This window comes from Myripristis murdjan, chromosome 8 (assembly GCF_902150065.1).
Source record: "Myripristis murdjan chromosome 8, fMyrMur1.1, whole genome shotgun sequence".
NCBI classification, from domain to species: Eukaryota; Metazoa; Chordata; class Actinopteri; order Holocentriformes; family Holocentridae; genus Myripristis; species Myripristis murdjan.
Window position 1 is genome coordinate 7,330,001 of NC_043987.1, and position 15,000 is coordinate 7,345,000.

Here is a 15,000-nt window from a genome sequence, read left to right on the forward strand (position 1 = left end):
CGTGCCTTCAGGCAGCTGACAGGTGAGCAGAATTTTAATTCCTCTCGTACAAAGAGCGTGCAGTGCGCCGACTGATCGCTGTGATGAATCTTCGTGAATCTGTTACATGGCTGATAACCGCCTCACCAGGTGGCTCGTGACCTACAGGCTAAATTATTTTTTACAATCTGGCATCTGACTGCTACAGGTTTCTAAACCTTTGAACAGAGAGAGTTGGCCTGTCGGGAGGATTGAAGAAAGAGAGGCTCTCAGACCACCATCTGCTGTCACACGTCCTCGCAACAGTACCCGCTGTGTTCGTTGCATTTGACATTTATTGATCATCCTTAACTCTATTAGCAGGAGCGAGGTAAAGCGGGTTTGATTAAATAGGCGACGTCCAAAAGCTTCTAAGAGCCTACAGTGGAGGGAGGGAGGGATTGGGGGTTGGGAAGGTTGAGGGTAGAGGGGTTAGGGGAGTAACTCGGTTTTATAAAGATATATACGCTTCATTTACACAGTACTCTCTCTCTCTCGCTCTCATTCACTCTGCTTCATTCACATGCTCACACACGCATACACAGAAAAAGCACAGCATATATATATAAAATATATATAATACATAGATATATGAAAAACATTTATATACCCATAGTACATAAATAGATCCATAACATGAATATCTGTGTATATACACATATGTGCCATAATGTACATACACATACATATATAATACAGCCATAGGTGTGTGATTATATATGCAAGTCTTTTCAGAATGGGGCTGCTGTAGTGCATTTGGAGAGTACGTCTGTCATAAACCATTATCAGTATTATTAATGGTTTATCTGTGTGACCTGGTGCTTCAGAGAATACACACACCATCAAGTTGCTTTTGTTTTTTCACATCATGCCACAGCGCCGTCCTGTGTCCATTTTGCATCCCTTAAAGCTAAGCCCTCAGACTTTGTTTTGAAATATTTTTTTTTTAAGCAGCTGTCACCTTTGCAGTTGAATCGTTTGATGAAAGCTTTTGCTGAAACACTTTAACTTTGTATTCCCATCGGTAAAAATATGCTTTTTGGAGATCCCCAGTTTTTGCTTACTATGGGGAGTCTTTTGTCTGAGGAAAATTAGTCTCTTAGGGAAGCAAAATGGTGCTGGTGAAAGCGTCCCATTCACATGGTGGAAGGCACAGAGTCTACAGTCAGTGTAAACCTTACCTGCAAGACATTCTGGGTGACATTTTCTAACATTATGTGCGGGGTCTCTTACATAACACTTGACATTTTACAACATGCAAATGTTTGTGTTTAATACATCATTACAGCATGTTATTTCAATATGTGGTGTATATTATCCCAGGGGGGTCGTGAGAGTTAAGAAGTCAAAACTGTCATCATCATTTTGTAATATTATTTGTGTATTGTTGCATTATTAGCAAGGCAGAAAATGTCACCCATTCAAAATGTCAGAAAATCTCTTCCTCTGAAGTAACATCCAAGACTAAACCCTGGTTCCACAAAATATCAACTGTCAATAAACCAATTTGACCGACTCCAGTCTTTTGAAACGGAAAGACGAGGTTTCATAATTTTTCCTCAAAGTAATAATCTCATGGGGATCACTGGTGTCTTTATATGGGAAAAGAAATGCTGATACATTATCGAAGCGCAAAACCATGTTTCAGTTTCAGTTTCATAAAACCTCACCTCATTAAAACCTGGTACAGGCAATAAATTTTGTAACGACCTTTAAAGTCACACACACACACACACGTACACAGTGCTCGTTCTCTCACATTCTGTCTCACACACACATGCATGCACAGATTTAAAGTAGGAGTGAGGTGAGTAACGGTGAAAAGTGATGTCAACACAATAACACAGGGCACAGGAACAACACAGAAAACACACACTGTCTGGTCAGGGCAGAGTTGTGTATGTTGTGTGTGTGTGTATGTGTGTCTGTGTGTATGTGTGTGTGTATACGTGTTTGTGAACTAGCAGGGATGTCGTGATGGTTGGGACAGTGGAGAGAAACACGAAAAGAGGAAAGAACACAGAGGAAAGAGGAAAAAAGGAAAAAATAAAGGGAAAAAAACAACAACACAGGGAACCAAGACAGCGAACTCAAACACGAACCAACCAACTCAGGTGAACAGAGGTCTGTGGTGAAATGGTGAGCTTTTCCCACATCTGGCATCTATGCTACATGTAAGTCTTTCTTTAGGGTGGATCCAACTTACTGCAAGATCCAAAAACATGAGCTGAACATGACTGCAAAATCTTCACAATCTCATTAGCAATATACCGTGTCAGTGATTATTATAAGAAGTGTTAAGATCTTTCCCACTTTCCTGCACGTCATTTTCTCACTTTGACTGCCTAGTGGTACTCGATAATTGTAGCGAAAGATTAAATATTTCATAGCGGGGTTAAGCCAGAAGTCTGCCTCATGTACATGTCTTTACTGAGACATGGAAATGTTTGCTTTTCAGTTTATCCATGACCTTACAGCTTTGTATTTGGCATTACTTTGCACAGCACAGACGAGCAGATAGGACACTATGACACCTCGTTAAACAACGGGCAGTCAGTGTGTTGAAAAAGACCTGATTTAGGTGCTTTTGGATTGATTTTTGCTGTGTTCTTTGGGTCATTTGGATGCACCCTGGCACATACAGTGTCAATCCCTCTTAGGTCACGCTATTGATTTTGGTTGGAATTAATCTGTATGATGGAAAAAGGTCCAAAATGGCTGGGGTAAACCTTGAAGTCGCTCTTTTCTGTGAATTGAGGATAATGAAATCAAAGTCTGTGTGATACGTTCTCTCACGGTGATATAACCATTTCTGGGCTGCAAAACTTATGTAACAGCGTGGACCTGACGTAAGCGCAATGACCGAGAAATGCTGTGTCACATTTCATCTCTTGTTTCATCTTTCATCTTACATGTTCCTGGAGCGAACTGCCACCTCTACGATAGTATCAACCTCAGCGACTGCAGCATGTGGGCTCAACTCACTGCACTTTGTGTGCTGTGTGCTGCACAGAAAATGTGACTGCTGTCTGAAACTGAATCTGAATCTCAATGATGGAGATGAGCACAGTAACGACAGAAAACAAAACTTGTTACAGTATGAGTAACACATAAAGTACATAAATAATGACCCGTAACAGAAAACTTTAATGGATGCTTTCTTATGAAAACTATTCAAAAAAGTGCCAATTTGAATGTAATGTGGCCAATCAGAAATTTAGTTTGTGGTTTAGTTAGTTCATAGCAAAGACCAGAGGAAAGCATCCCTTGAAGTTTTAATAATAAGAGTAAGAATAACAAGAATAATAATAAGAATAATAATAATGAAAAGGGGGCGTGTACCTGGGGCTGTGGGTGTGTCTCCCTGTGGGGTTGTCACGGGCGACCTGTTATAGCCAAAGGAAGTGAAAAGTGGAAGCAGTGGCTGATGGGAATGTGGTGGTGGAGGAGGCGGTGGAGGCAGGATATGGATCTGATGGAACGTGGTGTCGTTGCCGTTGACTACCGCGTTGGCATGGGCAACCGTCGCCGGGGGAACCAGCGGTATCTTTTGAAACTGTTGAGTGCAAATGACTGTGCTGGCCAAACCTAGATACACCCACCGTGACGACACACCGACACACACACAACCAGCCAACACCGACCACCGCCACGGAACAAACGACAAAACAGAAAATTACACGTAAGAGAAGGAACAAAAAAAAGAAAATTAAAAACTGATGCTGAGATCATAAATTAAAGAAATGTAGTGGTAGCGCAGAGACACGGGCGATGTTAACAGAGGGAGGATGGAGAGAGGAGACGAGGAAGGGAATTGGACGCATAGAAATGAGGACATTGTGGAACTGAAGGCCAGTGAGAGGTAAAGAGGAAATGGATGGATGGTGAAGGTGGAGATATTGGGTGCCACTGAGCAGAATCAGCTGATAATCACTATTAGCAGTGGCTATCAGTATTCTTATTATCCAATTTGATTTGATTTGATTTGTAAAATTTTGCCAGCACCTAAAACAAATTGCAGCTGTGCATTGTTCACTATCAGTTTGTTGTACTTGTATCTCATGAGCTGCTAACATTAAACAACACACACTTAACTCTCATGACAGCCATTTTGAACTTATGTCACAGTCAGAGTGGTTAACTCCACCTGAAAAGGAAGGTACAGTCCAGCTATGTCCGACATGTGCGTTAATTAAGATGCATCTTAAACAAAAAAAATATATATATACAGTACAGGCCAAAAGTTTGGACACACCTTCTCATTCAATGCGTTTTCTTTATTTTTATGACTATTTACATTCTAGATTCTAACTGAAGGAATCAAAACTATGAATGAACACATGTGGAGTTATGTACTTAACAAAAAAAGGTGAAATAACTGAAAACATGTTTTATATTCTAGTTTCTTCAAAATAGCCACCCTTTGCTCTGATTACTGCTTTGCACACTCTTGGCATTCTCTCGATGAGCTTCAAGAGGTAGTCACCTGAAATGGTTTTCACTTCACAGGTGTGCCTTATCAGGGTTAATTAGTGGAATTTCTTGCTTTATCAATGGGGTTGGGACCATCAGTTGTGTTGTGCAGAAGTCAGGTTACTACACAGCCGACAGCCCTATTGGACAACTGTTAAAATTCATATTATGGCAAGAACCAATCAGCTAACTAAAGAAAAACGAGTGGCCATCATTACTTTAAGAAATGAAGGTCAGTCAGTCTGGAAAATTGCAAAAACTTTAAATGTGTCCCCAAGTGGAGTCGCAAAAACCATCAAGTGCTACAACGAAACTGGCACACATGAGGACCGACCCAGGAAACGAAGACCAAGAGTTACCTCTGCTTCTGAGGACAAGTTCATCCGAGTCACCAGCCTCAGAAATCGCAAGTTAACAACAGAGACCAGATAAATGCCACACAGAGTTCTAGCAGCAGACCCATCTCTAGAACAACTGTTAAGAGGAGACTGCGCCAATCAGGCCTTCATGGTCAAATAGCTGCTAGGAAACCACTGCTAAAGAGAGGCAACAAGCAGAAGAGATTTGTTTGGGCCAAGAAACACAAGGAATGGACATTAGACCAGTGGAAATCTGTGCTTTGGTCTGATGAGTCCAAATTTGAGATCTTTGGTTCCAACCGCCGTGTCTTTGTGAGACGCAGAAAAGGTGAACGGATGGATTCCACATGCCTGGTTCCCACTGTGAAGCATGGAGGAGGAGGTGTGATGGTGTGGGGGTGTTTTGCTGGTGACACTGTTGGGGATTTATTCAAAATTGAAGGCACACTGAACCAGCATGGCTACCACAGCATCCTGCAGCGACATGCCATCCCATCCGGTTTGCGTTTAGTTGGACCATCATTTATTTTTCAACAGGACAATGAGCCCAAACACACCTCCAGGCTGTGTAAGGGCTATTTGACCAAGAAGAAGAGTGATGGAGTGCTGCGGCAGATGACCTGGCCTCCACAGTCACCGGACCTGAACCCAATCAAGATGGTTTGGGGTGAGCTGGACTGCAGAGTGAAGGCAAAGGGGCCAACAAGTGCTAAACACCTCTGGGAACTCCTTCAAGACTGTTGGAAAACCATTTCAGGTGACTACCTCTTGAAGCTCATCGAGAGAATGCCAAGAGTGTGCAAAGCAGCAATAAGAGCAAATGGTAGCTATTTTGAAGAAAGTAGAATATAAAACATGTTTTCAGTTATTTCACCTTTTTTTGTTAAGTACATAACTCCACATGTGTTCATTCATAGTTTTGATTCCTTCAGTGAGAATCTACAATGTAAATAGTCATGAAAATAAAGAAAACGCATTGAATGAGAAGGTGTGTCCAAACTTTTGGCCTGTACTGTATATATCATTTTCCCTCTGTAAAAAAAAAAAATCTATGGATTTTAAGGATACATTTTAAGTTAATACATTTGGCATTTATGGTAACAAAGTTGGCACCAAATTGATTTGACTTTGACTAATGTAAATTTATTTTTGGATGTGGCTAACATTAGCATTAGCAACAAGGATGGAAGAGTTAGTTAGTGGCTAACTAGCAAGTAAGCTAGCTGAAGACCCTGCTAAATTCACAGTTGATATGATCGAGACTATTTGACTGTTACATCCTCTGAAGTCACTTGCATGGTGGAATTATTCCATGGTTCATATGCCAGTCCTTCAGGTAGAGTTTACCACCCTGTGTGTGACATAAGTTCAAAATGGCCTCTGTGGTAGTAAATTCAGCAGACCCTTTTTCACAGCAGCCATTTTGACATGAAATAGCAGGGTAAACACAGGTGTTGACATTGATTAATGACATTACTCAAGGCTCTGTTATACCAGAGTCTTTCAACTGAGGCAGTATGCACAACACCAGGACTCTGGCTCTGTTAGACCTAAATGGAAAAGAACCATAATTAATGTGTTTACCCTGCTATTCATGTCAAAATGGCTGCTGTGAAAAAGGTCTCTTGATCAACATTTGTCAGTTGTGAATAAAATTTATGTGTAGTGTAACCAAAGAAGTGTAATCTAATTAACTTAATTAATTTTGATCTATATTGGTAGAAAACAAATACATAATGTGGAGCATTTATGCTTGGCAAGAGGATGAAGACGGAGCAGATGACAGAGTGACTGAAGGAGGAATGGCCTGCAATAATTAAAAATGAATGAAACAACAGTTGAGTAAGTGAACCCTCCCTCTAAAAAAAGTGCTGAGCCCCCAAATGTGTGTGTGTGTGCGTGTGTGGCAGGAGGCACCCTGGGAGTGATTAGTCAGTGTAACTGTGGAGCTGAGTGGGCTTGCTCAAACTGCACTGAACTGCATCAACAATACAAGCAGTGTGGACTAGCATCACCTGTATGGCTGTAACATTTTACTGAGGGACAGAAGCAACCACAATGTTGATATTACAGCTTCTCACTGTGTTGTCGTGTCTAATAAGATAATAATTAGCCTCTTAATTCCAGCAAATAATCAACGTGTTTTCCATCGGTGTCCATGGATGAACATCATAAATGATTGACTGGTGTGTTTTCACAGAAGGATACCAGCTTTAGTGGTATGGGATGTTATTTACAGAAAAACACAAGAAGTAGAACTGAAGAGGTGATGTAAGGGAGTAAGATGCTGACGATGGCAATGGATGAAACATGGATTGAACATCCAGACACATAGAGACAGATAAGACAACAAGACTGACAGATTGTCAGTCAGACAGAGACAAGCAGACTTACAGATAGAGAAAAACACAGAGACAGACAAAGGTACTGGACCTAGAGACAGACACCAATAAACAGTCAGAAAACATCAGTGCCTCTTATAGCCGTGGAGTGAGCGACACTGTGGGATGACAGGATGCCAGTGAATGGTGATGTCCTCTATAAGCCTCTCCAGAGGGGTTAAAAGCTCATGATGCTGATGTTGAATAGCACATTAAAGGGGAACACCAAAGTTTTGGAAGATGTCATCATCTTCAAAATCTTCATCATCAGAATCATCCATATGTCCCTGGCATCTGTCTCTGGCTGCTCCATGTTAACGCTTTAGCATTCACTATGTTGTAAACTGAAAAAAATGAAGTGTGTTTTGTATATGAGACTGGTAAAAATTTACATAAATATGATATAAAAATACTATTTAAATATCAGGGACTTTTCTCTGTGTCTGTATGAAGAGAGATAATGAGTGATGGGAGCTAAAAATGTTTACTCTTAGGTAATAGTTTCAAAAATAGACCATGCCTTCATCCGCTTTATGAAATAACTATTTCCTTCTTAAAATCTATAAATCAACAGGCTGTGAAAGATGCACAGTTGACAACATTTTATAGCAAAAAGGTTAGTTTTCAGACTTTGCACACACTTTTTGCTAACTATTATTCAGCTGAGTTTATGCTCAAGAGTTAGCATACCACACTGGAGCAAATGATCTAGCAGGGACCCATGGATGATTTTGGTGCTCTAATCACTGGACCAATGAGCCAGTCTCCCAAAAACCTGGTGCATTTCTTTAAAAAATGATGCAAGGTGATATAATACAGTTGAAACATCTGGTAGGTGCAGAACTAAAATGGCTTGTAAATAAAAAATGACATCAGGATGTTTGCTCCCATTTTTTTTTTTTCCTTTTTTGCTACTGGCTGGCTGCATGATATATAACGCCAAGCTCACCAGCGTCTTCACTCCCACTGTGAGATGACGATCTCCAACTACTTGCGCGATTTTTTTCTAACCTTTATTTATCCAGGCAAAGTTGTCTGAGCATGCTAGTACTTTTTCCGCTCCATCAGGCTTTACTTTCGCCCACTCTGACAAATTCCCACCTGGCAGCTGACCAGCAGCCTGAGCAGCTCTACTGGAGCAGGTGGAAGTCAAGTGCCTTGCTCAAGAGCACCTGGAGCAGACTTTGAGGGAAACTAGAGCTCACTTATTAATTCCCCCCCCCACAGATTTTCCCAGTCGGCCTGGGGATTCCAGCTGGCAGCCTTCCAGACACAAGCCGGCGTCTTTAACCTTTGATGCTAATAGCTTCTTTATAGTAGAAAAATGACATTTTCTCTTGCTTGTGTCCTCTCTTCTTATTCTTTGTCTTCTCTCTTCTTCTTCCTCCTTCTTTGCTCCAGCTCTTCTTGGTGTTTAGAATTAGTGTGTCTAATATATTCCATTGACTGATTTGGTCACACTTTGTTCAGACAGTCAGCTGGAACTAATCTACAGTCTTGGTCACACTCGTCTACGGGATTTTATAATTAGAATAGTATTACTGACACCACACACCCATGCACACACACGCACGCACACACACACACACACACACACACGGGCACAAGCACACACACCTGTCCTCTTGCTGATGACCTCCACCATGGTGGAAGGGAAGTAGCCCACACGGTCGTTTCCTGTTCGGTTGTCGTGGATACAGCCTTTCCAGCGTCCATCAGGGTGCTGCTCCAAAACCTGCCAGGTAAACAACGTGTTGATATAACAAAAATAATGCTGATACAACCCTTTCATTGTGAAACTTCTTCGTTCCTGTGTTTGCATTTTAAAAGAAAAATATCTCTTTCTAAAAGAACAAAAGGTATAATTTTGCAAAAAGAAAAAAAAAAAAAAACTGGCTTCTCTCCTGTCTTTTCAGCACGGCACAGCAGAGTATTTATGATTTGGCGTTATTTCAAATGTTTTTAATGTTCGACTGTAAAGCCATCCAAGATGTCCTGCAACAAATCTCAGAAAATCATTATTTTTGAAGTGAAATATATTCTCTTGTCAAATAGCAAATGCAAAACTGCACTGCTGTTCAAAGCTGCATTTTGAGTCGTCTACATTTCCCTGAGTCAGACATCAGACATCAGACTGGCAGTGCAGCCAAACTCTTCTCTCAGAGCCGAAGGAAGGGTGCATAGGCATCGCTTAGCGTCCTTATTAGTGTAATAAGTATCCGAAGGCTGCAAAAATGCTCCTAAATATTCATGAGTGGTGGGCGGACCTCAGTGTAACAAGTGGGTAGATTGCCCCGGCTGAAATATTATAAGAAAATCCCTAGTAAACAAGCGGAATTCATACAATCTACTCTTTCATATTTATTAGAAACTGAACCTGGAAGAAGCTACAAACTACAAACTACAAACTCTCAATTGTTCTCTCATAAGCTAGTCATATTGTGATAATTGATAAATGATGATAATTCTATGGGCCCACAGGCCATTAGGGCCCCAAACCTCTAGTAGCTGCATTTAACCTGCCACAAATTAACAGAAAAAGAAGAGGGTTGTGAGTGATGCAGAGAAGCGAGCTACTTTCTTCCATGAAGTCGTGGCACAGAGCAACCAAACGCTGCATGTGTCAGCATGAGGACGATGTAATCTGACAGGGAGGACACAGCTCCTGACTGCTCAGCTCATGGTGCTTTATTGCAACGAAATTTGTGTGAAGGCAGCGTTTTGTTGCTTTTGTGCAGCCGTCCTGGTCGGTGCTGTCCAGCCATGGTTACGATACTCCAGGGGGCTGTAGACAAAGTTGCAGTTTCTTTTATGCACAAATGAGACTGGAGGTAACTTCCTCCTGGCTGCTCTGTTTAACGCAGCAAACAAACACACTATTACACTTCTTTTCTGTCATCTGCCCAAGTCACACACACAACTCTCAAGATGGCACCTGTAGCGACCCACACTCCAGTGCCCTTAAAGTGACGGCTTCCTCTTGTTTACAGATGTAAACAGCAGGTAACTTATTTAACAAACTCACCCAACTTCCCTTAGACAGTCTTATTTGTTCCATACCAGTATACTGAAATCCATTAAGCAGAAGTAGATTTCACTTAAGTTCAAACATAAGCCTTGCGACAATAAGCCACCCCGCTGCACATCAGAACTCAAACATGCAGCACTTATGCAAACCTGCAATATTACATGAAAAAACAAAAAAACAATGCTCTTAGTTTGTTTTAACAATGATTCTTGCAGTTTTTTGACCATCGTTGATAAATAGCTTCAGGGTAGGTAGCTACATTTTCTGAGTAGCTTACAGTCTAGCCAGCCACTTTCTCCACGGGGTGGCTTGGCTGGAGCTCATCTGCTTTAAATCAAGAGTAGCTTGTAGCTTGTCAAGCCACAGTTTCAAAGCAGCTTCCCCAACAATGAATTATGTACAGCTACGAGTCAGTGTTTGGGTCCCAACGTCCAACTCTCCCAAGATGCCTCTGATGGTGAGTGAGTGAGATGGACACTGGCTGGCTGTGTTGGCCTGTTGGTCTGCTGTAACTCCTACTTACACATGAGTCTAAGCTCTTCTGAGACTCTGATGACTGACAAAACATAGATTAGATTTAGATTTATCAGAATTTAGATTTATTCAGCCTATATTTACTGACAGCTCCACCTTGTGGACAATACTGACACAGTGTTATGTGTGTTTGGGTGCTGGATTTTTCCATAAGAAAAGTGACTCTTTGCCACTCGCTGACCCGGTGAAAAAAAGCTGATCTTTGGCAATAAAAAGTAGTGGTTGGGGTGAGGTGGCAGGGAGAGGAGCCCACAAAAGTGTAAATTCCTAGCAGCAGCCCTGGTAATAAATCACAGCAGGCTACAAAATTGACAACCTGGGGTGTGTTGATGAGTCCGAGGAGGAGCCCAGGCAATGATGGGTTCCTGCTGAGTTTTAATATGACATGACTTTGAAAGGCGAATCTCTGTAAAGCTAAGAAAAAGTCACTATTTTATGAAAGTAGTGGACAAGATATTTGAACAAGTTTACATATATGACTTGAAATGTAGATGGAAAAAGATTGCCAGTCTCATAAAACAGAAGTACAGGTGCTTTAAAATTGTACTTACTGTAAGTATAGTAACAAACTTATTTGGATGGATTACTCTCTACTACAGACTGTAAGATGCTCAGGTTGACCGGGACCTGGAGCAGAGCCTGTAGCTCCCTCTAGAGACAAGAAGAGGGACGCACAGGGAGAGAGGCTGTGCTTTAATTTGGCTGAGAACTAAACTAGTAGCTGTTAGATAAACCTGCCCACCCTGAAACTATCGCTAATTTAGCTCTGCGGGATTTTACAAACCGTTCCTCTGGTAGGGGCGCAACAATACAGCTGAGGGAGTCCCACAAAAGTAATAAATAAATGAAATGTATTTGTTCATTCATTAAGCCCATCTGTTCTGCAATTAAATGCACTCATGTAAGCGTCTAAATAGCGTACATACATATTTTCAGTTGAGACGACATGTTCCATGTGGGGTTTGATGTTTTGTTGTGAGCTCCGCTTGACATCGCAGATCAACTTTGATGTCAGAACTGGTCAGCGTGTGTATGTGTGTGTGTGTGTGTGTGTGTGTGTGCTTGTCCATATTTAGCTCTTGTGTTTTGATGTTGCTATTGAGCATGGTGTGTGTGTGTGTGTGTGTGTGTGTGTGTGTGTGTGCACTGTACCGTAATGACATCTCCTGCTTTGATGTTGAGACTGGTCAGGTCGTAGTTGTTGCAGTAATCCTTCAGAGCCCGAACCTGAAGGGCTGCTGATGCATCTGCAAGAGAGAGAGAGAGAGAGAGAGAGAGAGAGAGAGAGAGAGAGAGAGAGAGAGAGAGAGAGAGAGAGAGAGAGAGAGAGAGAGAGAGAGAGAGAGAGAGAGAGAGTAAGAGAGAGTACCGAGGGAGAGCGAATGAGCAAAGAGAAATAAAAAGAAATAAATTTTATTGCCACTTTGCCAGCACATTAGATTTCACATTATTGTGTCTATAACAGTTGCAATTATGAAGAAACTCATCAAAGCACCATGCTTCACCTAATAGGAAAACATTAGACCAAGCCGTGCTCCGATGTTTTCCCTGTTTGGTGTAGCATTCAACCCTTCCCTCCACTCAGAAAAAAATAAAATGCCTCCAGTTTAATATCCCCCTTTGTCTGAGTTATTACCTTCAACATTGTCTCAGTACCAGTATTTTTTCAACTAAATCGGTACATATATCTTTTTTAGGGATTATCCGTGTACGTTAGATGATATGTTTTCTATCATTCATACACTGTGACAGAAGCTACCTCCCTCTATCTCTCCGTCACTCCCTCCCTCATCCATCTCTGTCCATTTTCTCGGTAATTGTTTGATCTCAACTTCCCTGCGGCAATAAACTGGTAGACTATTATTTCTCTTTCTCTCTTCCTCCCTTCACCCTCCTTCCCTCTGTCTCTATCCGGCCGCCCATCTTACCTCTCAGTAGTTGCTTGATTTCCCTGCTGGCCTGTGTTGCAGTAAACTGGTAGACGATGTCCAGAGCAGTCTGGCTGTATGTGTTTCTCACTGTAGCATTGATACCACTCTGCAATACAGCAAAAACAAGACAGTTTTACGGTACAGATTTTTTTGGTTTTTGTTTTGTTTTCTGCAAGCATAAGGGGAGGCATCATAAAATGTAGTGAATACAGAAAAAAATGCCACAAATAGATGTCTAAAATGGTATGGTGGTACAAACAAATCATTACATGAGGATCATTATTTAATATACCTAATTATACATAATCCAATGTGCAAACATATTTAGGACGCAGCTACCTAACCTTTAAACTTGCCTTTAAACTACTCATTTTATTTCACCCGCAAAAAAACAGGAGAACCATCATATTTCAAACTTTTTTTTGGTCAATTTAATTTAAAGGGTCTTCATTTCAATCAAATATTTCTGAGCAATTTTACACAGTGCACCTTTAACGACTACTATATTTATCGCTTGTACTTCATTATACTACTTTACCACTACCCAAAACTATCCACTGTTTACACTGCATACAACAAAACTCAAACTACAGTCAGCACAATTACTTAGCAGGCAGATATCAGACAACATCCACACTCATAAAAAACCTCAGGGGAATGATAATCTGTCATTATGAATTCAGTAGCAAATAATATTTGATTGCTCATTCCCATAAAAATGTCCAGAAGCGGCAGCTGCCCCACTGATTACAACCTCCTCTTCTTGTGTTTTTTTTTTTTTTTTTTTCAGCCGAGACAGTCAAAAGGTTATGGGTAATTTAATACTATGAACTTGTGGATCCGACGTAGGTCAAATGAACAAAGATGACTTCAGTCTGGTTTCAAACGCTTCAGGGCAGGGAATCTTAACCTTTTACAGTCACGGATCTAAATGACAACTTTAGTTTCTCATGCTGGGACTCAGACAAGTAAAGACTGACTGTTTCCCTTTGTTTTTTTTAAAGGCCTACAGTATTTTTTTTATGTCACCGGCACAAATTAGTAATTTGCATCAGTTCTGTTGCAACACATTTACCTCTTTTTCATCTCTTTTTTTGAATGTGCTAATAAATTTAACTTGGCATGTAGGGACATACTAGAAGTATTGCTTTGACACATTTGACTGATGGTTTTTCATATAATGGACCCCCAAAATACATCAATCCCCCATTTATTTATAAGACATCCCATCCCATATGAAAAGGACTTTCATTGTTAGACATGTCCTTTCACAGAATTACAGTGTTTATGCTGTAGGTGGGGTGAACACAGCAGTGGGGAGACTGACACCTTTAACCAACACAGTCAAACATTCATTCTCTCTTTTTGGAAGCGATACGCTGCAAATCTAACATCCCCTCCTTGTGTTCAGGACTCTTTGGAGGTCATTGCACCCTGTTTTGGGAACCATTCCCACAAAAAAAAAAAAAAAAAAAAAAAAAAAAAAGCTTTAATGTCTAAGTTCCACTTACGTCCAGCAGGAGTCTCACTGCCTCGGTCTTGCCACAGAGGGCAGCTTCATGCAGGGCAGTGCCCGCCTTGGTCTGCCTGTTGATGTCTATACCGGCCTGGATCAACAGTCTGACAGGAGGGGAGAGAAGAGGCAGAGAGGCATTTGAAAGAGAAGTGGCAGCAGGATATGATGGGTGAAGATAAAGTAATGGCATAGAGAGGCAGCAGGGAGAGAGAGGGAGACAGAGAGGAGAGTGAAAGAGATGACAGAGCAGGGAGGGAGGGAGAATCAGTGGGAGAGGAAGATCATGGAGGAGGAGAGCTGCAATATAGGGCACAAGGTGAGAAAAAGAAGAGAGGTGATGAAAGGAGGAACGAGAGGAGGGTGAAGGACGGGCTGAAGGTGGTCGAGAGGGAGGACAGGAAAGACGTGGAGGGGAGGGAGAGAAAATGAGCAGAGGTGTCGGAGGGAGATGGAGCAGGATGAGAGGGTGAAAGAAGAGAAATTCAATTCCCAACTTGAGAGGCAAACAGAAAGGAGAAGGCAGGAGAGGGGAGATGTGATGGTCATACTTAAAGACATTTTCCCATGTTAGCAGCAGCAAATGCCGGCACATTTAATACCCATCATGCAACGTGAGGTCAGCAAAGTGCATCCATCATGTATCTCATGCATGAGTTCACCACAGGAATATCAATCTAACATTTGTGAATCCACCTTGTCTGGGACAGTCCAACTGCTTTTGTATTTTGCTGATAAATTAGGATTTGCTACTCCCTGTGCA

The 15,000-nt window shown here is 41.5% G+C and overlaps 1 protein-coding gene across 2 annotated transcripts in view; it reads right to left on the reverse strand.

Annotated features, from left to right (window-relative positions):
* Positions 1–15,000, reverse strand: part of caskin1 (CASK interacting protein 1) — a 136,079-nt gene that overhangs the window by 23,760 nt on the left and 97,319 nt on the right. Inside the window, exons 7-11 of one of the 2 annotated variants that reach the window (XM_030058903.1) lie at positions 14,236–14,344; positions 12,722–12,830; positions 11,946–12,040; positions 8,849–8,966; positions 3,361–3,606 (exon numbers count right to left, since the gene is read on the reverse strand). In XM_030058903.1, the coding sequence (XP_029914763.1) occupies positions 3,361–3,606; positions 8,849–8,966; positions 11,946–12,040; positions 12,722–12,830; positions 14,236–14,344 (677 nt within the window). The remainder of the gene's footprint in view (positions 1–3,360; positions 3,607–8,848; positions 8,967–11,945; positions 12,041–12,721; positions 12,831–14,235; positions 14,345–15,000) is intronic. The other variant, XM_030058905.1, reaches the window with a different exon arrangement.